Below are 27,371 nucleotides of genomic sequence, written 5' to 3'. Positions count from 1 at the left end.
AGTGGACATCACAAAGCCCCCATTACCATAGCTAACTCTTAACAGCAGAGAAGCCAAGGAGTGAATGGAGAGATTGAACTACTCTCTTCTCTCCAGAGACAGACCCTCCAGAATCTTGTTGAGGTGCATTAGCAAGACAGCATAAGGCTATCTGCACCACACAGTTCCTAGTTAAATAGATTAATCAGGAATCTCCAGGGCATTTGCTTGATTAGACGAATATCTAATTTGCAATATAATTATGATCATCCAATTCCTGCTTATACTGTAGGGAACAATGCTTCCTGGCCCAGAATATAATGGATGATGTATCTGTTCCATCAGTACTTTCCAGGACTGTATCAATCTGAGCCAGGTTCTTCTCGTTTTAGGCAAGTGAGTGGTCTCCATTTACTTCATTGGGACTGCGTCCATGAATTATGCAAGGAGGATCTGATACAATGTGTAGACATGTCATGGAATTCCTACTTAGCTTAACTTGGATCTTGGGAAGACAGAACGCTCTGATAGGTTCTTTCTTTAGCTGAATCTTTGGCTGTCTTGCTCATGTATGGTTTCTATGAGGCATTCTATCCAAAAGACTGTGCTACCCAATTCTCTTCCCATTACCTTTTCAAAAATCACAGAAACATTCATTTTGCCTAGCTACAGTTAGCAACGGGTTTGAGACTACCAAGCTTCCAGAGTCATGGGAGGACAAGCTTGAGGTATTGTGGATGAAGCAAAAAAATCCACAACCATAGACCTGTGTTGTTTTTTAGGAGAGCATTGGTGGATTTGGAGAGATCATGAACTGCCTCTGGAGTAATTATCACTGTTTTTTCAGCAGCATCTCAGTACAAAAGGAACACATCTTTGCATTAATTCAAAGTAACCCTATTGAAAATGGCCAAGTTGCAATTCTAATAAATATGAGCATGGTTTTTGCAGAAGTAGCAATTAAAAGTAAATCATGGAAAGGACTGTATCATAAATAATACGCCCTTTTGCTGACTTATGTAATAATCGTTACACTATATTGATAGAGAGCTAGGCACTGTTTGAATATGTCTTCCAATGATATTTGGCTGTTAATATATTTGCTTTCTTTCTTTTTATAGGCTGTTGCATTGTATAGTTCACCATATAATACAATCCAAATAAATTATTGCACATTGTAGAGAATGAAGTTGTGTCTTCAAGCTGTAGCATCGGGAACATCAGACATTTGTTTAACACTCCGTGTGTCTAGCTCTTAAGAAGTGTGTGCACTTAACATCTGTGCATGTCAGCATGTTCATTTATATCCTTCAGTATTCCCTAAGGCTGGGTTAATAAATCATTAGCTAAAGTACATCATCGTTCAGTTATTTATACGAGGGGGAGAAGGGAAACCATTTCCGTTGCAATAGGAACTCTTTAGATAATTATTATGCAAAGAGGATTTCGAAGCAAAATACAGTTCTCACCTCTTTGCCTGCATTCCTGTGGGATAGTATCTAGAACAGGATATCCCATCCCAAGCGCAGTAAGGATCTCTTGCTAGGCAGCAGTCAGCGCAGGCTGTTCCATACATGTCACACTGATGGAACTTCACTTGTGCTACAGCAGACTCAGATCCAACATACAGTTGTTGCTGTAGAAAATGTAGCACACACTGTTATGGGCAGAGCATCTACTAGGAAAAGACAAGGTCATTTGCCCCTTGAAGTTTAGAAAAGGCCAGCTTTCCAGTTGCCCATGCAAGCTTAATTCCCTTCTGCCCTCTTGGCGAGCTATCTTGTGCACTGTATGAGGCAGGTCATATCATTTTATGTGGTCCTATAATTAAAGGATGCACATAATGCATATGCAGAAAAGGGCAGAATTAAGATTGGACATGCAAGCTCAATTCTGGCATTTCCTAACTTGACTTTGGAACCTTAACATTATTTTAATGTAGTTTTTTCTGGATGTGATTTTCTAAGTGTTTAAAAAAGCAAACGGAAAAACAGAAATTCCATCATGTGGAACCATAAAAATCCCCTTGTGGGTTATCAGCAGGATGTGGACCTATGAAGTCCCAGCACAGAGCTCTGGCGCTTGAGCCAATTGAAAAACTGGCAGCAGATTTACGCTGTTGTTATCTCTGCGGGCCAGCACAAGATGGGGATGAGATAAGTGCCAGAGTGTTTCACAGCTGTTTGAGAGACAGCAAAGGAATGCTGAGACTCAGGACTCCTGGGTTCAGTTCTCGGCTCCATAGGGGAGTGTGTTCTAGTGGTTATAAACTCTTCTGTCTCTCTCTCCTCACTATACCTGTCCAACTCTGTTTCTACCCACCCCCTCCCTCTTCAGTTCCTGCTCCTATCCCCCCAACTTACTCCATTCCCCCCACCTCTGTTCCTATATTTTCTCTTCCCCCTAGCCCTGGGTCCTGCCCCACTTCCTCTTGCCTCTTTCTCACGTCTGGTCCAAGCTCCTGCCTTAGTCCCACTCCTCTGCTCCTATCCCCTGGCCAGCTCTTAACCTTTTTGCCTCATGCACCTATCCCCTCCTCCCTTCTGCTCCTGAACCTGTCCCCACATATGCTTCTATCTCCTCACCCTCCTCTGTTACTACCCATTCCTTTCTCCAGATCTCTGCTCCTGATGAGACCACAGCTACCTTCATCTCCTATCTCCCCTCCCCGCAACCCCTATTCCTTCTCTCCCCCTTGCACCTCATCTTTCTGCACTCTAGTCAGGCTGCTTCTTCCTTCTTCTCCTTGCTGAGGGGTGCCAGCAAGGTGTGTGTAGGGAGTGGCACGATGAGCACACACACTCACAAACTATCTTCCTGCTTGAAGTTCCGGTGCCCAGCATGATAGTGGACCATAGTCGCTGGGAGGAGCAATAGCAGGGAAAGACCTGCTCAGGTCCTGCAGCTCTGGTGGAGCAGGTTCTCTTGCTCTGCAGGGTGGGATATTGTATGGGGCTGAAGCATGCTCAGTGCAGTGGAATTTTCACAGAATTACCAGCCAAACTCTAACAAGTCGCTACTGAGCATGTATGAACTGAGATTTTTTTCAAAGGCTCATAACTTGGCCATTTTGGGGTGTTTTTCATGGGATCTGCAAAAGGCACATCCCTGATGCTAGGGTGACCTCTGTGCCCAATTTGATGTCCCTGCTCCAAAACATGAGATGCTAGAGATTCTAAAAAAGAATTTCAAACCAATTTGTTACCATGGGCAAAACAATGTATTTTCTCCTTATTTCACACTCGGAAATGGCTGAACCATTTTTGCTGAAACTCTCAAGCCCGAGGCAAACACCTTGGCATGAAAAAATTCAACCAAAGCAGTTAAAGTTTGGCAAAAACTATAAGCAACTGAAAACAGGGTCTTATACTGGGAAGTACTGGGCAATCATAGGCGTTGCTACCTGCGTCACCTATAATATATACACACGTGAGTGTATGCAATGTGACAAAAATGTGAAATGCATATAAGTGCATATAAAAGCGAGATCATCTAATAGTGTGTGATATTTAAATGTGAACTCAACTTAATCACGCTCTGTTTCATTATGATCTGTGGGGTTCATATTATCAAAGCAAATGGAAGATCAATCTGACTCATGAATTGCTGGCACAATAATCACAGCAGGGAATAACTTTAGGGAACCAGGGAATAAGGAAAAATCTGTTGCTGATCAATGTAAAGTTATTGGCCACAGGAGCATGCAGATTTCCAGGCAAGAAGAGGCTCCTTTGTGCTGCCCACATCCACATTCAGTAGCCCCATGAGAGGGAGGGTTGGTCCTGATCTGGTTCAAACCCACCAGATTTTTGTTTATCAGTGAGAGAAGGATCTCCCCCAACAGCCCTTTGTGGTGCTTGGCCCTTTCCAGCCCAGAAGCCATGGACTCAGTTTCAAATTCCTGCCCTCGACCAGGCTGACACCAGACATTTGAACTAATATTCAGCCATCCTCAGTTAAAATGAAGATCTGGGGCCAGCTTGGACTGATATGGAGATTCCCAGCTGGGTCTTTCTCTCCCTATAAGAGAGAGAGCTAGGAGCGTCATAGAGACCGCTTGAGTCATACCCTCTCTGGCGGACACTCAGAAACTGATTTAAATTGTGCCCAACACTCTCTGGGGCCAATGAATATGAAGGTGGGGAGTACAAAGGAGGCTCCCTTACCTGAAATCCCCATGCTTCCTTGCTCAATCACTTCAAATTTATCAGTTACAAAGTCCCTGTCTCTCAAGCTATTCCCTGTGCGATTACTATGCCAGCAACTCATGAATTAGATTGATTTTCACTTGCTTTGAAATGGATGCTAATGTGAACCCTGCAGATTTATACAGCAATGAAAAAACTAAATGTTTAATAAAAAGCAGAGCATGATTAACTATGAGTTTATCTTAAAACACTATCGTATATTACTTGACCTGATCTCTTTATATATGGTACCCAGCTATATACAGTTTAGATCTTTTCCACATTTCAGTTATAGAGTCATGTTATTTTAAACACAGAAAAATACTTGCCCTCTTTGAAGATATTTCCATAGAAATAATAGGAACTGGCACCTGAAAAAAATAAGAGATTGGTCCTTTGCTTTACATGGAAATCAAAAGAAATACCTTGTTTATGACGACTGTACATTTAACAGAAAGAGTATTAGTATGGGGAGGGATAGCTCAGTGGTTTGAGCATTGGCCTGCTAAACCCAGGGTTATGAATTCAATCCTTGAGGGGGCCACTTAGGGAACTGGGGTAAAAATCTGTCTGGGGATTGGTCCTGCTTTGAGCAGGGGGTTGGACTAGATGACCTCCTGAGGTCCCTTCCAACCCTGATATTCTATGATTTACTCAAGGTATGTGGCTCTCCTCTCTATACCATGTGAAGTACCCTCATTTTCTCTAGGTCACTTTGTCAGAGTGAAGGAAATGAAGGAAACTGAGAACTATTATTTTTATAAAAAGTGATTTTTTAAAACCATATATTTTTAATTCAGGGACCAATATCAAACCCAATGGGAACATGGAAGTTCCCATGCTGACCATAATGTCAAGTCCTGGTTTCACTGATCCCTTTTGTCCCACTTCAATATGATAAGCAGAGGGTTCTTTATAGATGGCAGGCTGACAATAGATAAGATTAAATTATCTGACATTCCATCTTGTGGCATTGTCCCCTTTGTCTCTTTCTCAGACTTCCTGTGACACTGGCAGAACAGAGTTCTCATGGACTACACTGAGAACTAGTTCCACTTACTGGTGCAAGCCCTGTAGTCCTAGGACTGTAGTGACTCTGTGGATAGGATTTCATTATATCTAGTTTACTACACACCAAAAAACTGTGATTTTTATTAAGGAAAAATTCTTATTGAGTGCAACAGGAAACTTTTCTAAGCAGGGACTCAAGATTTGGCTCATAGTATATACTGAATCTCTCTTTCTGGGCCCCAGTTTTTAGCTGGATCTTCATTAAATCTCCAGTAACCTGGGTGCAATGTTATGCTTGCAATTTAACCCATTTAGACGCGTAACTGACTATTTTTGGGGGAGGGATAAAATCACGTAGTTAGTCTTTTATCTATAAATTAGCCTAAAATCTTACAGGCTCTTTTGAACATAAGACATTCTCATAAGCAAATTAGGGAAATGTGGTCTAGATTAAACTGCACAACTGGTTGGAAAATCATGCTCAAATAGTTTGCTGTCAAACTGGGAGGACTTATCTATTGGGGTCCCACAGAGATCTGTCCTGGGTCCAGAACTATTCAACATTTTCATTAATGGTTTGGATAATGGAGTGGGGAGTATGATTATAAAATTTTGGATGGCACCAAACTGGGAGGGGTTGCAAGCATTTTGGAAGGCTGGATTAGAATACTAAATGACCTTTACAATTTGGAGTTGATGAAATTCAATAAAGATAAGTTCAAGGTACTACAATTAGGAAGGAAAATTCAAAAGCATGAATACAAAATGAGAAATAACTGTCTAGGCAGTAGTACTGCAGAAAAAGATCTGGTGGTTATAGTGGATCACAAATTGAATATGACCCAACAATGTGATGCAGCTGTGAAAAAGGCTAATATAATTCTACGGTGCATTAACAGTAGTATCGTATGTAAGACCCAGGAGGTAATTGCCCTCTCTACTTTGCTTTGGTGATGCCTCAGCTGGAGTACTGAGTCCAGTTTCAGGCATCACATTTTTAAGAAAGATGTGGACAAATAGGAGAATCCAGAGAAGACCAACAAAAATGATAAGTGGTTCAGAAAACCTGATCTCTGAGGAAAGATTTTTTAAAAAATGAGTATGTTTAGCCTTGAGAAAAGAAGACTGAAGGGGGATCTGATAATCTTCGCATATGTTAAGGGCTGTAATAAAGAGCCCTTAATCAATTGTTCTCCATGTCCACTGAAGATAGGACAAGAATCAATCGGCTTAATCTGCAGCAAGGGAGATTTAGGTTAGATGTTAGGAAAAACTCTCTAACTATAAGGGCAGTTAGGTGCTGGAATAGGTACCAAGGGAGGCTGTGGAATCCAATCAATCAATAAAAAGCAACAGAGTCCTGTGACACCTTTAAGACTAACAGATGAATTGGAGCATAAGTTTTCGTGGGTGAATACCCACTTCGTCAGATGCATGTGACACAGGACCCTCTGTTGCTTTTTACAGATCCAGACTAACACAGCTACCCCTCTGATAATCAATCAATAGAGGTTTTTAAGAACAGGTTGGACAAACACCTCCTAGGGATGGTCTAGTTTTACTTGGGCCTGCCTTTGCATGAGACGATGGACTAGATGACTTCTTGAGAACATTGCAGCTCTACATTTCTATGATTTAAACCATAGAGTGAAATTCCTGACTTATTTCAGCTCTTTCAGTACTCAGTGTGCAACTCCGGTTCATTACACTTCTGTTTATAATGAAAATTTCCTATTGAAAAACTAGCATCTCATCAGAGAGTTTCCCTGCACAGAGATATTGTATTTTCACTCATATTCACACTGTCGGCATTTTAATTTAGATTTGTGACAGTTGGATATATGTTTCTTACACAGGGCATCATACCTTGAATACTTGCATCTCTTCAAGAATCACTTCTTCCATTGATTCTGTATCCTGGTTGTAAATTGTAATGACTTTCAACACAATCCCATTATCTGGAAGCAAATAGAAAACACCATAGAAGTCATAACTGGTAGTAATATTAATTTGCCAGTTGACGAAGATCAAAATAACTTCTTTAAACTGATATTGAATACAAACCAACAAACTTGCAAATGTATTGCATATTATTAGTTCTTTTATTATCCACTTTGGTTTTGAATCTTGGACACAAAAATACATGTGATATCAAATCAGGAAATGGAGGCCTAAATCTTCAAAGGTATTCAGGTTCCTAACTCCCACTGACTTCAATGGGAGTTAGGTGCCTAAATATCTTTGAGGATTTGGGCCTGAGATCTTTAAGGGTTAAGTCACTTGATCAAGGCCACCCAGCAAGAAAGAGCAAAGTCAGGAACACAGTTGAGGTTGCTCTGTCTCTCGGTTCTGTGGTCAATCCACTAGACAATACTGCCTCTCACTGCAGTTGTGTTACAATAAATTAACACATTGGTATAACTGTTGGTCTCCCTCTGCTTCATTTTCATATTGCTGCCTGTTATTAAAGATCCCTTATTTTCCCGAGTTTGTCATCATCAGCAGCAATTGCTGCTTCCTGTCTCCTGTTATTGTCACTCATCTCTGATTTACAGGAGAACAAAATTAACCAGAAAGGCAGCAGGGGAAAAAAAAAGTTCAGGGAGAGATAAGAGATGTATATAAAAAGGAGCCATTCAAGTAGGCTCCAACACCTCTCCTCAAAGAAAAAAATGGATCAAAGAGGTCCATTTTTTGAGGGAACAGTTAAAAGGAATTACTGTCCGGAGCTCAGATTTTCATAACTAAGTCCCTCTGTGAATCCTGCTGACAAGCATGTTGTGGAACGTTATCCCCGAAGTTTAGACTTCCTCTTTGATAAGCCATTCAAACTACTCCATTCATAGTTAGACCACATGAACACTATAGGTGTTGGATCCAGATAGAGGAAGATTGACCCTTTCCTGCAAAATAATACCACGGGCACCCCTGAATTTTTTTGCCAGAGTAAAGACTGCCTGATTGGGTTCAAAGTTGCTGAACCCAAGATTCCTAGGCTGGAAATTGTCGCCTAGGAACAAATTATGAAGAGAAGAATAAGGTGCAGTTAGGCACTAGTCCAGCAGAGCACTTAAGCACATACTTAACTATGGTGAGTGGCTCTGCTGGCTACATCTTTGCTTTTGCTTGATCAGGGACATTATTTGCTTTTCTGAACATGCAAGTTTTACTATATATACAAGTGTAAAGCATAAAATATGCAATCAACATTATGAAATCCAGCATAGAAGCATACGTGACAAGGAACATGGCATGTGATTAATTTCACCACATATTGGAATCAAAATTTTTAAAGTTTAGAAAACCGTATTAATTTAAAGCACGCCCTGCTATTCTACAAGTACACTTCTTTTGTATCCTTTGAACAGTGAAATGTGGTTTCCATCTAAATTTCATGAGTAAAAAGATAGCTTGCACTAAATGCTTTTTTTTGGCAAACTGGCCATTAGTGCCTGTGTCAAATAATCCCTGTTGCTATGATAAAATTTAGAGGTATGAATCTTTAAATCATTTCCAGACAAGTTCAATATTGCAAAGATTCAAGTCTATTTCCAGGCCTTATTTCCATTTTCTTAAGTTCCGAAGAACAGTTAGGCATTAAAGGATGTTACCATTCTGTGTGCCTGCCCAGACTTCAAAATATGAAAGCTTGTGACATATTTGACCTTTTCCAAAGTTGTTTTATGGGTGCTAAAAAAAAGGTATTTTGAGAAATCAAAATGTATTAGGAATGTCTGAGAACTTAGCAAAACTCTCAAACTTTTGGCAGCTTATTTTTGAATTGCAGGACGGGGCAACCCCGTCTTCCAATGACAAGTTCCTGGTACTGCATCACAGTGTAGGTCTAAAAACGGACTGTTTCTGTTTAACACCAGCCACCCGACTTGTGGTCCCCAGTAATAAAGCCAGCAGCTTGCACTGACTTTTTTGAAAATCAGACCACTTATTTTAATTTCTCCTGAATCTGGGTCTCAGGCGTGGCACTGAACTATGATCAGTGGGAGTTGCACTTTTGAAAATTCAGGTCCCTTTGCAGGAGCTGTATTTTAGGCTCCCATTCTTAAAAACCTAGGCCCCAGTTTTTAATCCTTCTTTTCCAGCCCTTTTTATTTTTATTTCTGCCACTCGTCTGCTCAATGACCTTGGATAAATCGCTGCCTCAGATTCTCCAGTGGTGAAATGGGAGACTTGTAATCTCCTTGCATTTGGTGCTCTGCGGATAAAACGTGCTATGGAAATGTCGAGTATGATTATTTATTAGGATTGTGGTTTCATCTTGATGCCTTTCAAACAGAAAGAGCTTAATCTTGGAGAGGTGTCATAGATTTATTGAAATTGGGAGGAAAAAAGATAAGATGCCATCTTTTTTATTTACCTGTGCCAATAAACAAGACATCATATTGCCCATCTTCAGCTTCCACTCTATCCACCGCTATTTGTTTTAGGTTGTACTTGCCATCGGTTTTCACAAGTATTGGCCTTTTATGGACAGGTTTGATGGGTTGATACATCAGTGGATGGCTCCTTGCAAAACGGATAGCTTCGTCAGGATAGTCTTTGGTGGAACCATACAGACCGCCATTGACTTTGCTGGCACACTGCAAAAACATGTGATAGGTTGGTTATACGCATGGATTTTTTTTTAACGCTGCATAGATGATATAAGATAAAGGCCTTATTCTCAAGGATGCTGACTCTCCACAGTTCCCAGGAGAAGAGAAGACATGGATGTTTGAGGGATTAGGGAATAAAGGGGGCATGAAAGAAGATGGAACTGCTGGAAGGCAAAGTCTGAGCAGTAGAGCAGTGGGTGACTAGCAATGAGAAGTAATCAGGGGCAAAGATCTGCAAGTGGGCTGAGTCTTTGCTCAAACAGAATCCTCGCTGAAGTCAATAGGCGTTTATTTAGTTCTTATTCAGGAAAAAGCATTCTGGTTTGGTCCCAAATGTATACAGAGAACCAGATTCTGCTTCTAATTACAATGAGAGCTTGAATTTGATCACAGTATGTATGTATGTATCTATGTGTGTATACACATATAGCACACACATGTACGTATATACACATATAGGTGTGTGTATATATAAATATGTATGCATGCACACATACACTTACATAAAGGGATTTTTCTAACCAGTGTTAAGGCCTCTCATAACGTATTACAGAAATAAATTAGCTCCAGGTCTCTAATACATTAGCAGTAGAGCTGATCATGTTTTTTTCAGACATAGGATATGTCTACACAGCAAAAGCTGGGTACAGGCTAGCCTACTTGGGCTAGCATGAATCCAGCTAACATGGGTAACAACAGCAGAAACAATGCAGCACAGGCTTCAGACTCTGCAGGCTAGTGAGCCGAATATATCCCCAGGATCCATGCGGGGCTTCTACTGACTGTGCTGAGCTGTCTTCAATGCAGTTGTTACCGAGTTAGCTGGATTCAAATAGCTCGGGTAGGCTAGCCCATGCTCAGGCATACCCAGAGACCTTTATTTTAGTGGGAAAATGGCTTTTTTTTTGTAAAAAGATTTTTTGATGAAAAATTTACATTATCAACATTTTTAGTTTTTCACAAAAAGTGTAGTGCCTCTTTTCCCCTCCATTTTCATTTAAAATGTTATCAGAATGGTTCTTGGCTTTTTTTCATTAATCATAAGACAGTAGGGAGAAAGAAGTTTCCTACTCAGTACAGCCAGCCATGTAAAGTGAGCAAAACAGCAACATTTGGTATCAATCTATAGTTTATTTTACTTTGATTGCAGAACGTACCATAATAGGAAATTAAGCACATTTTAAAAATGAATCCCACCGCACCAGCAGTAATTCTTGATCTCCAGAAGCTTAGTGGCATTGCATTTAATTCTCATTTCTACCTCATCATAACAGTATTATATATCACAGGTTAGCCTGAAATACCAATGTTTGCCTTGATCAGTCTACCATTTTGCAAAGCAAATACACGGTAAGTCAGTGATTGGAGCGAATTTACTGATTGGGTTAAATTTACTTATAGGGCTAAACTGTGGCATTATCCATAAAAGTTAATTTTTAAATATTATGTAAAGAATAGGATAATGTCCCCTAACTTAACATAGATTCTTCATTTCAAATTTGCCTCATGATCTCTAATGGAAAGCGTTTATGAACAAGCTGGAAATATTTCAGTAACATTCACTTCCTCCCAATCGCCGCATGACAGTGTGGTTTTCAGAAGCATTTCAAGCAAAGCCACAGTAGCAGGCTCTCCCTACTTAAATTGGATTTTCAATCAATAAAATGAAATAAAATCCTCTTAATGTTTACTGGAAATGGTCATTTGAAACGTGCAGCCAACTATAATTGGCAATAACAAGCTCCTGCACTTGTCAAAGGGGGAGAAGTTTGTTTCCACTTTTGGGGGTTGGCTCCATGAATGCTCAGTGTTGACTTTGAAGTAATTGTCTAATCAGCTGAAGGCTGGAGTTTCACCAGCTGTTTGTAATAAAGGGAAAGGGTTTGGGGTTTTCAGAGAAGCTGAACCTCCGCTTTCCCTGGACTGCACAGCATATCGAGTAGCACTGCCAAGTTCCATTGCAAAGTTCCAAGTCAAGAGAGATTTAATAAATACGATCATTTGCAGGCTTTTATTTTTGAATTAAAAGCAGTAAGGCACTCTAAAAAGGAATTGGTAGATGCAGCTGCCTCTAAAGTTTCCCTTCAACACCATTTCTGAGGAAGCTGGTGTTGTTTTCAGAAGCACCACAGTAAAAATACACTAGATGTGACAATGGAATAGTAGCCTGATTACACACATGACCAAAGTAATACTTCCAGCAGATACAGACTGTAGAGTCTGCCAGAACCAGTCTAGTTCTACCAAATATGTGAGCTCTGGGTTTGTGTGATTTAAAACTGCTCTTCTCCCCCAATTTATAGACTACACCTAGTCTCATCCAACTGCCAACATCAATAGAAGTTGATCCATAGAGGTGAGCAAGGTTTGTCACTTTCTTTTGTCACTGTTGCTCTCAGAATTAACTAAACATGGAGAAGGCACTGGGAACAATGCAACCAACATCTTTCCAAGAAGCGGCACCACCAACATGCCACTCCTGACAGTCTGGTCCCCACACACAAACTCAGAGAGCCAGTGCCTGGTCCACGCAAAGGTCCCTTTGTGCTACTGAAGCAGCACTAAATGACCCTACCGCTGCCCTAAATCTCAGTCAAGAATGGCTGAATCTTCAGCTAGCATAAAGCTAGCATAGCCAGCTGATCCAGGTCCCATAACACTCTTGAGCACAGGAAGGCAACACAATTCAGTGAACTGGGACTCAGGGTTCAGGCTCTGCCACTCACATGCTGAGTGACTTTGACCTCTCTGTCCCTCTCTTTCTGCTCCCACCCTTTGTCTATCTTCTCTATTTAAACTGTTAAGCTCTTAAGGTCCAGGGACTGACCCTTACGCTCTGTTCGCATAGTTTCTAGCGCAATCAGAGTCCCTGGGAAGAGAGTGTCATTGATAGAAGAGCTCTAATGGAATTGAAATCTGTGCCTGAGTCAATGACAGATACATGGCATTGTTTCCTATCTCTATGGGAGTTCAGCAAGGCTGCATTATGTCACCATTGTTCAACATCAATACTGACTGGTTGATGGATAAGCTTGAGGAGGCAGCCATTCGTGGCATTCACCTGAAGATCATTTTATTTTGAGATCTCAAATACACCAATGACATTGTCTTGTTCGCTCAGTTGGGGAATTGCTGCAGCTGATGTCCAATCTGGTAGAACAAAAAGCAGTACACATTGGTCAAAACAGATAAAACTAAGTCCCTGGCATCCTCCAGCTCTAGGTAATAGCCAGCTCAGTATTAACGTGTCCAGATGGGACACTGAACAGCTGGAAACTGTCAAATACGTGGGCAGAGTCACAGACAGGGCTGGAGGATGCTCAAAAGATGTAGACATGAATAGAACAGCAGCTCCTGCCTTGTTTCAGGGCCTTCAGCTTGCTTCGCTTGCTGCAAAGCTGTGGATATATGGAACCACAGTTACACCAACTTTATTGTATGGCAATGAAACATGCACACTGAGGAAGGCTGAAGAACCCCAGATTGATATTTTTGATTCCCATCATCTTTGTCAGCTGCTCCATATCAAGTGGCAAGAGAAGATTAGAAATGAGGATATTCAAAGTCAAACCCCTCCATCAGCATTGATTTGGTTTAGATGACTTTCTTAATATAAACATATTATTAGAATGGAAGACCAACAAATTCCAAAGCATGCAGACCAAGGAATGCTACTACATGTCCAACAATCACATGGTTGCCAAAAGCTTGGGTGATGCGATAAGATTGCCAGGGATGGACATAAGCTGAATATACAGCTAGACTACCGTAAGCACCTTGCCAGAGACTGATTCAGGTGGCACTGAATCTGCAAATTGGCAATGTCCCTTTGGTGATGACGATGATGACAGCACAATGGTGCCCTGATCTTGGTTGGGGCCTCTACAAAGAGAGGCCCCAACCAAGGCCCCAACGGTGCTACGAAGAATAGGGGCATGATATGGGTGTCAAGCTGGAAAGGCACACAACTCCTTTGCCTGTCTCCCCATCAACTGGGCTGAATTTGGTTCCCATGTAGCTGAGGATTTAGCACAGTATTTTGTCCTTCTTACCAGAAAGTTCCATTTAATGGCTCAGTGCTAATGACTTGCTCAGAAAAAAAGAAAACTCAGACATTCAGATTTGTTTAAAAAGATTTCCTAACAGAAATGTAGAGACTAATGTGGAAATCCTCATTCAGTTTTACTCAGTCCTTGCTCTGGGATATGAGGGTTTTGCTGCCTGAAAAAGGAATGAATACAGACTTTCAGAATAGTTGAGAAGAATCTAATCTTTGTAAAATAATCAACCATTCTGCAATCTGTTTATGGTGCAACCTCACTTCCTCTTATTTTGTCAGATACAATAACTGGCACAGCAGTCTCACGGAAAGTGTTAAATTTGGCGATGATTACTTCAGTTTCCTTCCACCACCTGGCTGGAAATTAGGCATTTTACTTCCCAGTCTTTTTATCCTGACTCAACACCAATAGCTAAAGTTTGTCTCCACATCAACAAAGGAACAAAAAGCCCTGTGACATCAAGATGGTAGAAATCTCATGTACAGTGTTCAAATCCTAGATATTCTCTTTAGGGGGAACATATTCTATTGTACTTTGGCTTGTGACTCCTACTCCAAAAGAAGCAGCAGAAACCAACAGTAATTTTAAATGAGACCAGATGGTGAATTTGAGATTATACTATAGGGAACAAAGCTGCATTGGTATGGACTAGATAATCTAATCGGCCTTTCTACCTCTCATTTCTGTGATTCTATGATAAATGGATTGCACACAAAGTTTATTTTTGCATATGATCACTTTTAGTATAAAGCTTAATACTGATTCAGATAGCAAAGCAAAAGCAATACCATGAGTAATGAGCCAGCAAACTGTTTACTCTACTGGTAAACTCAGGAGAACAAACCCTTAGCCAATTAGAAGATAAAGGGGTGACATTTCAAAGCAGCATGTGTGTTTTAGCTAAACAGGTTACATATGTAAATGGGCCTCACACAGCCAAAAATCTGCATGAGGCTGACATTTTACAGGAAAGGCTTGTTGAGCCTAACAAAATTGCAGCTGGTAATAATACCTTGTACAGCTAATTAGTTACATAAGACAACTGTGGGGAAGGAGCCATATGGGGAGAGGAAAAAATCTGGGGTCTGATTCTCCTCTCATTCACACCATGGTTCAATTCCATTGACTTCAACACAGTTACTCTTGATTTACATCAGAGGAAGTGAGAGGAGAATCAGGCCTTCTTGACCCTGGGCCCGATCCTGAGAGGTGCTGACAAACTCTTGGGAGGCACTGTGTACCCTCGGCTACCATTGATATCCATGGAATGTGAATGTGCTGCGAACCTATTTAAAAGCTCCGATGCCCACCACCAAGAATAGTGGTGTTTATATCCCATGGTGACCGGAGCCTTAGAGACATCGAAAATGAGAGACAGACAGACAGAGGGAGCCTGAGAGAGGGATGCTGGTTCATGCCTGTGAAGAAGCATCATCATAGACATTCTTCCCCTCTTTCTGTGTAAGGAATGTGTAAGTCATCCCCATCAGAAATCTGGTAATACACCAAATAAAAACGTATATGCCACGCACAAACAACTGTGCAGGTGCCAGCTCCTGTATACTGGCAAAATATGCCATGGGAAAAAGGCCAGCTCTATTGTATTTAGAGTATGCCCCAGGGTTTCCTTTTCACTTAGTGTGCATTGGGACTAAGACATTTCTGGGAAAAGTCATACCAAAGTCGAGAAAGAAGCATGTTTATATTCTTCTTGCAGCTCTGTTCTTTGCAAATTTGTAAAAAAAAAATCATTTCCTTTCACCATGTTTGTAAAATTGGCAAATGGAATGGAAAGCAGGATGCTCGGAAGAAGGGATAGAAAGTGGGAACTGGTTCAGATCAAATCTATCCATCCGTCTGTAGGGTCCTGGCACCATGGTACATAGCCATACATATTAAGGCCAGAAGGGACCATTGTGCTAGTCTGGTTTGACCTTCTGCATACCAGAAGCTATGGGATTTCACCCCAGTAATCTCTGCATCAAAAATAAATTCTGGTTGAGCTACAGTGTATCTTTTGGAAAGACACCCAATCCTGATTTTAAAACTTAAATTGATGGAGAATCCACCATATCCCTAAGTAAATGGTTCAAATGATTAATTACCCTTACTGTTAAAAATCTGCACCTTATTTCTAGTCTGAGCATTGGCCTATATTATTGGAATCAAGAACCATTTGATCCTTTGACAAAACCTGCATCAAATTGAACGAGACCTTTGAAGTAAGGTTCAAAACAGTGGATTAACTTTTCTTGATTTAACATTTTATATAGCCTAGATGATTCTACTATAAAGTGGGTGCACAACTGGTTGGAAAACTATACTTAGAGAGTCGTTATCAGTGGTTCACAGTCAAGATGGAAGGGCATATCGAGTGGGGTCACTCAGGGATCTGACCTGCCTCTGGTTCTATTCAATATCTTCATAAATGATTTGGACAATGGCATAGAGAGTATGTTCATAATGTTTGCGGATGGTACCAAGGAGGGATTGCAAGTGGTTTGGAAAACAAGATTAGAATTCAAAATGATCTTGACAAAGTGGAGAAATGGTCTGAATTAAATAGGAGGAAATTCAATAAGGACAAATGCAAAGTACACTTAGGAAGGAATAATCAATTGTACAAATAAAAAATCGGAAATGACTGCCTAGGAAGGAGTATTGCAGAACAGGATTTGAGGGTTATAGTGGATCACAAACGATATATAAGTAAACAGTGTAAAACTGTTGCAAAAAAAGCAGACATAATTCTGGAAGGTATTAGCAGGTGAGTTTTAAGCAAGAAACAAGAAATAATTATTTCATTCTACTCAGCACTGATAAGGCCTCAGCTGGAGTACTGTGTCCAGTTCTGAGCATCACACTTCAGGAAAGATGTGGACAAATTACAGAGAGGCCGGAGGAGAGCAACAAAAATGATTAAAGGTCTAGAAAACATGATCTGTGAGGAAAGATTGAAACAATTGGGTTTGTTTAATCTGGAGAAGTGAAGACTGAGGGGGACGTGATATTAATGGGCTTAAATTGCAAGAAAAGAGAGTTAGGTTTGACATTAGAAAACGTTTTTTAATTGTTAGGGTGGTTAAGCACTGGAACAAATTACTTGGGAGGCTGAGGAATATCTGTCATTGGAGGTTTTTAAGAACAGGTTAGACAAACACTTCTCAGGGATTGTCTAGATAATACTTAGTCCTGCCTCAGTACAGGGGACTGGACTAGATGACCTATCCAGGTCCTTTTCAGTCCTGCTTTGAGCAGGGGGTTGGACTAGATGACCTCCTGAGGTCCCTCCCAACCCTGATATTCTATGATTCAGTCCTACATTTCTATGCTTTTTTTGCTCTAACATTTTTCCTATTCCACTGCATATCCTGGTCCTGGCAGGGACCAGAAAAGAGGTAGTGAAATACCTTGAGAAATCCTGGTTTTATGCTATTCCCAAACTACTAAAACCAGAAAACATTGGAGATATTGCAAAAAAGTCAATTACCACTTCCATGTATTTTTTGCCCCCAAAACCACCAAAACATGTAATCTTTGTAGACAGAATCATGAGGTAATAACTAGGGTCTAATCCAAAGCCCTCTGAGCCCCTAGGGATCTAACTGTCATTGTTTTACTTTGAGTGAAATATATTGTTGATAGTCTTAATAATGTATTGCTAGAGTCATTACATCCATTTTCAATAGCATCACATTGATATCAAATACTCATTATCACAATTCTGGACATTATGATATTTGTCCATCATGACCTGTTTATTTTATTTGCTTCCCAACTTGAATTAGACTGACATCACAATAGAAAATAGGGTTTCTCTTGGACCTACCGAACCAGGCCTGGGGTAAGGTACTTTTCCTTCATACAGAGACCAATGGTATTCAGGTCCTTCTTTATGAGCGTAAGGTCCATTGAAGGCTGCTCGGATGCTAGCTGTATGATAGACACATATAGCATATCCTCTAAAAATATTGCTATAAAATAAAAATCAAAGATGTTAATGCAAAGATTGTAACTGTAGTGTATAGTTTAGTGGTTGAATTAATCATACTAATAGAACTTATTACATAAATGTAATACCCGGTGAATGCATTAATAATGAGTACTCATGAAATCTAGATTTAGCAAGATATTTTAAAAATATGCCTATGTTTAAATATGTGATTGGTTCCATAAATCAATGGGACTGATTACCTTATCTCAGGTACTAACATGGCCTCCATCATTACCATAGTATCTGAATGCTTCACAATTTTTAATATATTTAGTCTCCCAAATACCTCTTTGAGGCAGAGAAGTGCTATTATCTCTATTTTACAGATGCAAAATTAAGTCACAGAGATAAGTGACTTGCTCAAAGTCACACAAGAAGTCCATGGAAGAACAGGGAACTGAACCTCAGTTTCCCACCTTCTAGACTAGGGCCCCTAAACTCTAGACCATCCTTCTACTCATAGACTTTCTCTATTCATTTGTATAATTTCTTGCTGAATCAGGACCTATGGGAATGATACACCACCACCTAAAGTCAATCTGAGTCCTTCTATTGACTTCAGTGGACAATAGATTAGGCCAGGGGTCGGCAACCTTTGGCATGTGGCCAATCAGGGTAATCCACTGGCGGGACGCGAGACATGCCATCCTGCATGTTTACGTTGACTGGCCGCAGGCATGCCATCCCGCAGCTCCCAGTGGCCGGGAACGGTGAACTATGGCCACTGGGAGATGCAGGGGGCCATGCCTGAGGATGGTCAACATAAACAAAATGTCCCATGGCTCACCAGCGGATTATCCTGACGAGCCACGTGCTGAAGGTAGCCGACCTCTGGATTAGGGTCTAAGTGAAGCGGAATTAAATTGATCAGTTATACAATATGTATCAAATATATGATATTTATCACATAACTGACATCTTTCTTAATTATAGACTGGTCAAATATGTCTCTATTACTGTCATATTTCCTAGCTAGTTACCTTGTAGTGTTAAAGAGTCCAAATATCACTGGATTTTTGTTATCCCGAGTTTGTAGCAAAAACACATCCTCTGTAAAAATGAAAATACAATGTTATTTATAGCTCACCTACTTTTCCCAGTCCCAAAGGACCCAGAGTTGACTGCTTGTTAACAGTGTAAAGTTATTTCTCGATAAACACGACTTAATTTCACACAGCTTCTAAAAACATGATATAAATAAATACAAGAGTAATAGCCTACTCTGCAAATCCATTTTATATATTATAATATATATTGAAATATAAGGAACATATGTATTAAAATATATGTATTAGAAATATATGGTATATATATATTTGTTGTAATTCAAAGATTAGTAGTCACTTCCTGTTAATGATACATGTCCTATATTGAGGGTAAAAAGGGATTAGCAGGGAAGTTCACATTCTGTACAATGTGGTGTAACTTTATTTCTGTCCAAGATATTTACCCAATTCATCGAAATGTGTATCGATTCCATTCATTCCTGGCACAGAGCAGATCAGTCTGGTTTTGAGGAAAGTGCTCCATTTATTCACCAACATTCGCTGTCCTCCCATATCATTCTGTGTGGAGAGAGAAACAAATAATAAATGTAATTTAGAGGAATGCATCTAGAAGAACAATACTCTATGCTGAATTGCGCTTTCATCATGCCTTTCAATGTCTGAAGCATACAATTTCAAACCACATTTCTATTATTCCACTTGTGTTATTATTTTGGAGTCAGTCTCTAGTAAAACTGTAGAGATTGATTCAATTTCTCATTAAAAGCTGTGGGTTTGTAAGAATTTTTAATTAAATACCAGGGCTGCAACTAGTTTTACCTGTCCAGCTGTTGTAAACCCTTCACATTTATGTCTACAGTCTGTTAACTCAATAGTCCAAACATTTTAGCTGACTGTATATTTTTATATGAATTGAGTGCAGTGCTGAATCAACAGACTTGGAGACAGAAACCCCAAATCTGTCTATGGAACAGTTACAGACAGGGCTAATTCACTGCAACCTTCCACACAGTGTCCTGCAAATATGTCCCAAGACCTATATCAGAGAGCCCCCAGAAATTTCTCATCAATCCCAGTCGAACTATCCTCACTGCGGCTGCAGGCCCCAGTGCCTCACCTGCCAGACACTCAGTCCCCACCTTCCAACCCAGCCCATCCAGGTGCAGTGTCATTTCTCAGTCTTGAGAGGGGACATGGGCTTCTGGATGCCAAGCATTGGTGATGTTGAGAATCTGGGTTTCAGTTTGATACCATCCCTATTTAGGATGTTTCATATACTTGACTCTCTTTTAACTAGGGGCTGCATAAGAAATTTTAACAAGCCATTTGCTGGAGGCTAAGTGTAACATCCTGTGTCTCCTGCTAAGAAAGTAGTTTTGCATGTTGTTCCATTTGTACATCTCGGTACATCCATCAGTCTTCCTTTAGTTATGAAGAATGAATGTGGCTGCCTTCAAAGGCAGATTAGACACTGAGAAATCTGCAGTCTATTCCTGGCTCTGCTACTGACTTGCCGTGTGACCATGTCAAATCATTTCACCTCTTTTCCTCATTTTCCTCATAGGTAAAATGGGGATTATGCTGCTTACTAGCTCACAGTGGTATTGCAAGGATTAATTAGTTCATATTTAAAAGGTGCTCTCCACATGTAAGACTGGATCTATTGCGTCTGTTTCATTTTTGCTATTCATGCAGAGAGGCTAGAAACCGGCTGCAAATGAGCAGCAGAATATTCCAATCCCAGGATAGCTCCTTGTTGGTATCCAGAGGGAGCCCTGTTAATACTGTTCCTCCAATCCCTGATGTAGGTGGAATGTTGGGGCCAGGAAGGTATGTGCTGCGAGCATGTGACTGAGCTCCCATATCCTCCCATGTATGTAGGGACCATAAAGCATTGTGTTACTTAGAATGGCCTGGCAGTAGCTGTAAGTGGCTTTAGGGCTGGAGCCAACCCCTCACACAGCCAGTTATTCGTCATCCACCCCTTATTCCGAGGAGAGCTCTGATGCAGGATAGAATCTGGCTGGGGAAATGCTGTGTGAGCATTGAGTGCTAAATATCATTATTATTACCAAACTGTCACTTAACTGCAAAAGAATGGGCTTAAACCACAAAACTTGGATCCATGTCTGGATTTTGAACATCCTCACTAAAGAGTTCAATAGTGTTTGGATGAGGAGGTTCAGCTTCCAGCCCAAATGTGGGTTAGGATTTTGAATTTCCCAAAGTTGGAGGATGGTTAGATGCGGGATTTTTGTTCAGACCCATCTGACACCCTTCCCCTCTATCGCCAATACTAACTGATGGTACATTTGAAGGTTGGAGAATGTATGAAAAAGTGAGCACAAAGTAAGTTGTTCTACTAGAGGATCAGGACAAAAGAATCTCACCGCACATACTCGTCCAACTCTGGCATAAATGGCATGAGCGCCTGTCTCTGCCTCTAACGCTTTTTCAGTAAAGAAGAAATAGACTTTGTTATCATCCCGGTCTTCATTGTCGGGAATCATGTATGAGCCAACAAACTTTGGTTCTTTAAAAAGGAAGAAAAAAAAAGGAGTTGGCTCAAGTTTATTAAAACATCATAAATATTTAAAAAATCAATTAACCATTTTAATAGAGAACAGGAAAATGTAATGAAGAAAGCAGAGATTTTCCAGGGAAAGGTCTACCATTTTCGGGGAGGAAATAGAGTAGAAACCTATTTTATTTGGGTGGGTATCTACAGAACATGTGGAAAACATTAGCTTCAAAAATATTTTTATAGCTCCAATTCGTATATCAATATGCTGTTGTATATGTTCAAGGAAAAGATTTCTTTCCCGCCCTGTTCTCTGGGGCTTTTACATTTTAGTTTAAATTAGGCTGAAACTTGGCACTGAGTTTATGTAGCAATCTCTGGCCACATACAAAACAAGCCCAGGAATACCAACTTTGGCTTCAGACAAAGTGCCGTTTACCAGTGAGATGAAGGACCAGCTCTGTTCAGCTAACAGAGGTGTGCCTGTAGCTAGAAGGAGCTGGGTGCACCTTTGTTAGGAAACAGTAACCACCTGAAACTTTTCTGGTTTGGGTTTTCATTACTAAGCTGAAATTTGGGTTTACCCATGTTGTGAACCTTTAACACAAACCTGGGCAGAGTTCTGAGTGATTTCCCAAGTCATTCTGGGAAAGCATTTACAGCTTTCTTCAAAAGCTGGAACCGCATTCATTCCATTGACATGACCTCTTAAGAAGCTTAGGACCTGACATGATATCATTATAGGATGTTTTTTTAATGTAAATATTTCATACACTTCTGCTCTGATATTGGAGCCATAATGCTGTTTTAAGATGTTGCTGTCATTGAGGACTAAGCTGGGGATTTTATGCTGGTTGATTAAAATATAAATATATATTGTATAATATTTCCCCTTTTCATAATCACAGTGCAAAATAGAGGAAATTAAAAAACAAAACTGTAACCATACCACCATGAAACCTAATTTTAAACAGAAGATCTCTTAGAGATAAGATCAATTTTGCCTATGTATTGAGTACATCTATCTAACTTTTTAATTATCTCTGACATCATTTATATCAGAGGTTCTCAAACTGGGGGTCGGGACCCCTCAAGGGGTAACGAGGCTATTACATGGGGGGTTGTGAGCTGTCAGTCTCCACCCCAAGTCCCGTTTTGCCTCCAGCATTTATAATGGTGTTAAATATATTAAAATGTGTTTTTAATTTATAAGGGGGGTGTCGCACTCAGAGGCTTGCTATGTGAAAGGGGTCACCAGTAAAAAAGTTTGAGAACCACTGATTTATATAGGTTTCAGAGTAGCAGCCGTGTTAGTCTGTATCCGCAAAAAGAAGAACAGGAGTACTTGTGGCACCTTAGAGACTGTGTGTGATGATATATGCATCCGAAGAAGTGGGCTGTAGTCCACGAAAGCTTATGCTCTAATAAATTTGTTAGTCTCTAAGGTGCCACAAGTACTCCTGTTCTTCTTTTTACTGATTTATATAGTACTTGCCATTGTAGTACCCAGGTCCGCGATTCAGCAAACTACTCAAGCATGTATTTAGTCTCATTGGAGTCAAGAGATTGAAACACTTGCTCAAAGTTAAGTACATATTTCAGTGGTTTGGTGAAATGAGGCCTTGTATCTAGGTTGAAATTCCAACTCACTAAGTCAATGGCAAAACTCCCATTGATTTCAGTGGGACCAGGATTTCACCCCTAGCATCTGAAAAAATCACCACTTTTGAGATGCCTCCAATCTACAACCACATTGTAGAGCCAATGAGCCAAATTCACTTGCACTGGCGCAAATAGATCCAAACTGCACTTCCTTACACCGGCCTTCCTCTTTGTTCCCTAGGTCTGAGGCCCACTGGAAAAGGCAGGCAACAGGGCTGTCACTTCTGTCCTCTCTTACGGTGGAGGCTCCTTAGCTGATGCACTGAATCAGCACATCTAGCCTCCCTAAGCATGCACTCTCCATAGGTGACCTGCCGGTTGTGGAATCACATTGTCCACTGCTGGCTGTGCTTTCAACCCCTTGGGAGGATCTTGTGCAGAGAGAAGCCCTCTCTAAAATTCTGTGCTGGATCCAGGGTGAATCTGGCTCATGACATTGTAGTTCTCATTTCTGATAAACAACAGATCTCCAAAGGAGATTTCCCTAACTTTATGAAGAGGAGGGGCCCTGAATCTTTCACTTCCTGTACCTTTCAATAAACGCTCATCATCAGGTTCAGTTCGAATATGTGGCATACGACCCATAGTACGCAAGACAGCAGCATCTCTCCCCCAGTAGTCATTGTAGAGCCCAGCAAACAGCTCACCCCCTGTAGACCAGACATATTAGTAAACAAGTTAGGGCAATACTGTACTTACTAGGTACTCTGGAAGTGGTGATGAAAAAAAAACATGATAGACACAACTTGTTAATATTCTCTACAACTTTAGCCAAGAGATTGAGTCAGCCACTGAGTATGTGAGGTTGTATATGAACTGAGAACATTAGGAAAAAAGCCAACCCATGGGAATGTATAAGGGATGCTGGCCTGTGGCACAATTTTACCCCAAAGCCCATAATTGCAAGACTTAGGAAAGTTGTAGTTAATACTTTGGACAAAACTGTGGTGTTAGAAGCCTGCTGGAAGCCAGCCTAGCTTTTGGAAGGTAGCGAGGAATTCTGTTTTCTCCAACATAGTGCAGACTTCTCTTTTGTGAGAAAAACATTTTGTTAAAAACTGAAAAAAACTCAGGATTAAAAATACCGGATGGGTTTAAATTACAGGAAGAAAAGTTTCCATGCTGTCTATGTCTATACTGAGAGTCTAATATATTCATTAGTAAGATTAGCAAAACCAAAGGTTCCACCAGATTCACCCTTCCTCACGATACAAAACTCTTAAGCTACAATAAATAAGGAAGAGAAACTGGGTAAACTATTTTGGGTAGGGACTGTGGTTTTGTTCTGTATTTGTACAGCACCTAGCACAATGGGGTCCTGGTCTGTGATCGGAGCTCTGAGGTAGTATTGTAATACAAATGATAAATAATAAGAGAGAATGCTTAGATGCTATAGATAGTACTTCTTTACAAGTTGAAATTTCCTGTCTAAAAACAAATTGTGCTCCTCAAAAGGTGCCTACTCTTAACGGCTCTAGGGCCTCATTCATGTCTTATTGAAGTTGATGAAAAGAGTCTTATTGACTTCAGGCCCTTAGAAAAGAAGGATGTTCTTGCGATTATGACACTAGACTAGGATCAGGAGATCTGGGTTTAATTCCTGGTTCTACTACAGCCTTCCTGTGTGACCTTTGGCATTCATTTAATCTGCCTCAGCGCCCCACCTGTACAATGGAGATAGTAATGTTTCTTTCTCCTACCCACTGTCTGTCTTGTCAATTTAGACCAATGGTGGGCGTCCCTGAGGCCCACTGCTTGCCACAGCTCCCATTGGCTGGGAACGGTGAACCGCAGCCACTGGGAGCTGCGGGGGCCATGCCTGCGAATGGTCAAAATCAGCAAAATGTCTCGCGACCCACAATCAGATTACCCTGATGGGCTGCATGCAGCCTGTGGGCCACAGGTTTCCCACCACTGATTTAGACTGAAAGGTCTTCATGGCAGGGTCTGTCTTACTCTGCTTTGTATAGTACTTAGAAGAATGGGACTCTGATTTCAGATGGGGCCGCTAGGTATTACATAATACACAGATAATATATAATTAAAATAATAAATTAATAATAATAATAATAAATCTGATTCTGTGACATACTGTGACTTCACTGGGAGCTGAGGCTTCAGTATCAGAGACTAATAAAATGCTTTACCTTATTGTAATCCTATTCCTTGTTCATGGTTGTTTATACCAACTATATTTCCAAGGAAAATGGCATTAATCTTGTCATTTGCAAGCAGCATGCTATTTTAGACCAGTACTACCCAATGGAAAGATTGAGGTGGGGGAGTCTGGTGGCAGGATATTTGCTGAAAGACAGCTGTGAACAGAAATGGGGCCAGATTTTTCAGAAGCGCTCAGCTCCCATTCAGGTACCAAAATGAAGCGACCAGATTTTCAGACGTGCCCAGCGTGGTGAGTGCTGATCACTTTTGAAAATCTGTCCATAAGAGACTTAAGGAGAATATCTAGGTTCTGCTCACTTTGAAAAATCCAGCCCTTCTCTAGGTGCCTAAATGGAAGCTGAGCAGTTTTAAAAACTTTGCCCCTTATGTTTTTAGCCCATAGATTTCTACTTAATAACTACCGGTATATTAAATTGTAGCACATTGTCTTTTTCTAAAAGAAAACATATGCAAACATAAATTTGATTTCAAAGTTTTATAAGAGGACAATATCCACCTCTTAAAAAATAAATAATAGTCATAGTCGACATAAGAGAGTCAAGTTGTTTCCGTGTGTTTTCTTGGGCAAATGTAAATCAATGAGGGATCCGCAGATGCGTCCGCATGTCTGGCAGACATGGCCACATGTTTTTGCCACAGCCTGCTTTCTTCGCTCATGCTTCTCTTTGGCCTTTTCTGTTCAGCTGTTCTCAATGGCTTTAACTTCAGACCAACAGGTCTGCCACAATCCTGATCTACCAGCAGCAGCAGCAGCTTCCCATGTGTTCGGGTCGGAGTGGCCAGCTTTTAGGCGGGCTTTGAGAGTGTTCTTGTATTGTTTTCATTGGCCTCCTAGCATATGTACTCCCATTTTCAACTCTCCATAAAATATGGCTTTGGGGAGTCACATATCATCCATATGTACGAGGTGACCAGTCCAGTGAAGTTGCAGGGATTAGGGATTCAACACTAGTCAGGCAGCACTGGACCGGACTTCAGTGTTGATATCCTGTGTGACCACTTGCAGTTACAGATGAGATGCAGACAGTGCATATGAAAATGCTCAAGTTACATCAAGTGCCTATTTTAGGGTGTTTTAATAATATACCATTTATGAATCTGAGATTACATTAGCATTTGGTTAGGTTTCACTAAAAAAGTAGCTTGTTATGACCACTAGATGGCACCCTTACATTATAAAATAAAACAGCTGCCACAAACTATACAAACAGACGGAAGTAAATTATTTCCAGTCCCAAACTAATCTGTGTGGAGATTTCAGTAACACCATTTCTTGCTCCCTAATCAAAATAAACGTACTGATCAATAACATTTGCTAGTGATTATGGACTTTAATGAAAGCACAAATTTTGCTTGCACATCCCCCTTTAGGTGGGGATTTTGTTTCTGTTAAGAGTTATATGAGAACTTAATGGTACCATAAGTTGAAATAATGATTCTGGAAAGTTTACAGCAGCCTGGCAGCTGGGTCTGGTTCAGAGACCACAGCTGATTCAGAACTGAGGGAAGTTTTCCCCTAGGCTTCTCCTCATGGAGAATGGATATTACCTTATAACATAAACTGAGTCACCACCATGTAACATATCAGCAAATGAAATTAAAAAAAAAAAAATCAGCACCCCAGTGGTGCTAAGACAAGAGAACTTGCCAGTGTCTGAATAATATTCAAAACATTCTTTGCAACATGTTAATGAACTACACAACCCATATATCGCCCTTTCAAAAATTGAATCTGACAAATCACAGGCTGCTTCATAGTAGTAAAACTGTGGAAATTTATAATTCAAAATATGATGCTTCTCTGCTTTGAACAAGTTGATTAGCAGGACAGTCAAAACATGGAAAATACCATCAGCTGGAAGATGGATGCAAATAAGCATTTGCTGTACTTCTTTTTACCATTGTGTTATTTGGATTGCAATAGCACCTAGAAGCCCCATGGACCAAACCCCCATTATACTAGGCGCTAGACACACACTGAAATGATATGCAGTCCCTGGCCTAAAAAGCTAACAATCTAAGTATAAAACAGTAGCTAACGGGGGAAGTACAAGGAAACAATGAGATTATGCTATGGTCAGCATGACAGGCAGTGGTTTCAGCACAAGAACTTTAACTTGATTCTGCAAACATTTACCTTTTTGGTATTCAGAGA

The 27,371-nt window shown here is 40.5% G+C and overlaps 1 protein-coding gene across 1 annotated transcript in view; it reads right to left on the bottom strand.

Moving 5' to 3' along the window:
* SEMA3E (semaphorin 3E) overlaps positions 1-27,371 on the bottom strand; it is a 215,836-nt gene that overhangs the window by 16,013 nt on the left and 172,452 nt on the right. Inside the window, exons 6-14 of the mRNA XM_005304506.4 lie at positions 23,566-23,685; positions 21,243-21,385; positions 19,296-19,410; positions 18,826-18,895; positions 17,681-17,825; positions 9,553-9,775; positions 7,044-7,135; positions 4,496-4,537; positions 1,449-1,615 (exon numbers count right to left, since the gene is read on the bottom strand). Coding sequence (XP_005304563.2) covers positions 1,449-1,615; positions 4,496-4,537; positions 7,044-7,135; positions 9,553-9,775; positions 17,681-17,825; positions 18,826-18,895; positions 19,296-19,410; positions 21,243-21,385; positions 23,566-23,685 — 1,117 coding nt within the window. The remainder of the gene's footprint in view (positions 1-1,448; positions 1,616-4,495; positions 4,538-7,043; positions 7,136-9,552; positions 9,776-17,680; positions 17,826-18,825; positions 18,896-19,295; positions 19,411-21,242; positions 21,386-23,565; positions 23,686-27,371) is intronic.

The sequence above is a fragment of the Chrysemys picta genome, chromosome 1, assembly GCF_011386835.1.
Source record: "Chrysemys picta bellii isolate R12L10 chromosome 1, ASM1138683v2, whole genome shotgun sequence".
Classification (NCBI taxonomy): domain Eukaryota; kingdom Metazoa; phylum Chordata; order Testudines; family Emydidae; genus Chrysemys; species Chrysemys picta.
Note: the sequence above shows the minus strand (reverse complement) of the source record. Positions and strands in the feature narration are given on the sequence as shown.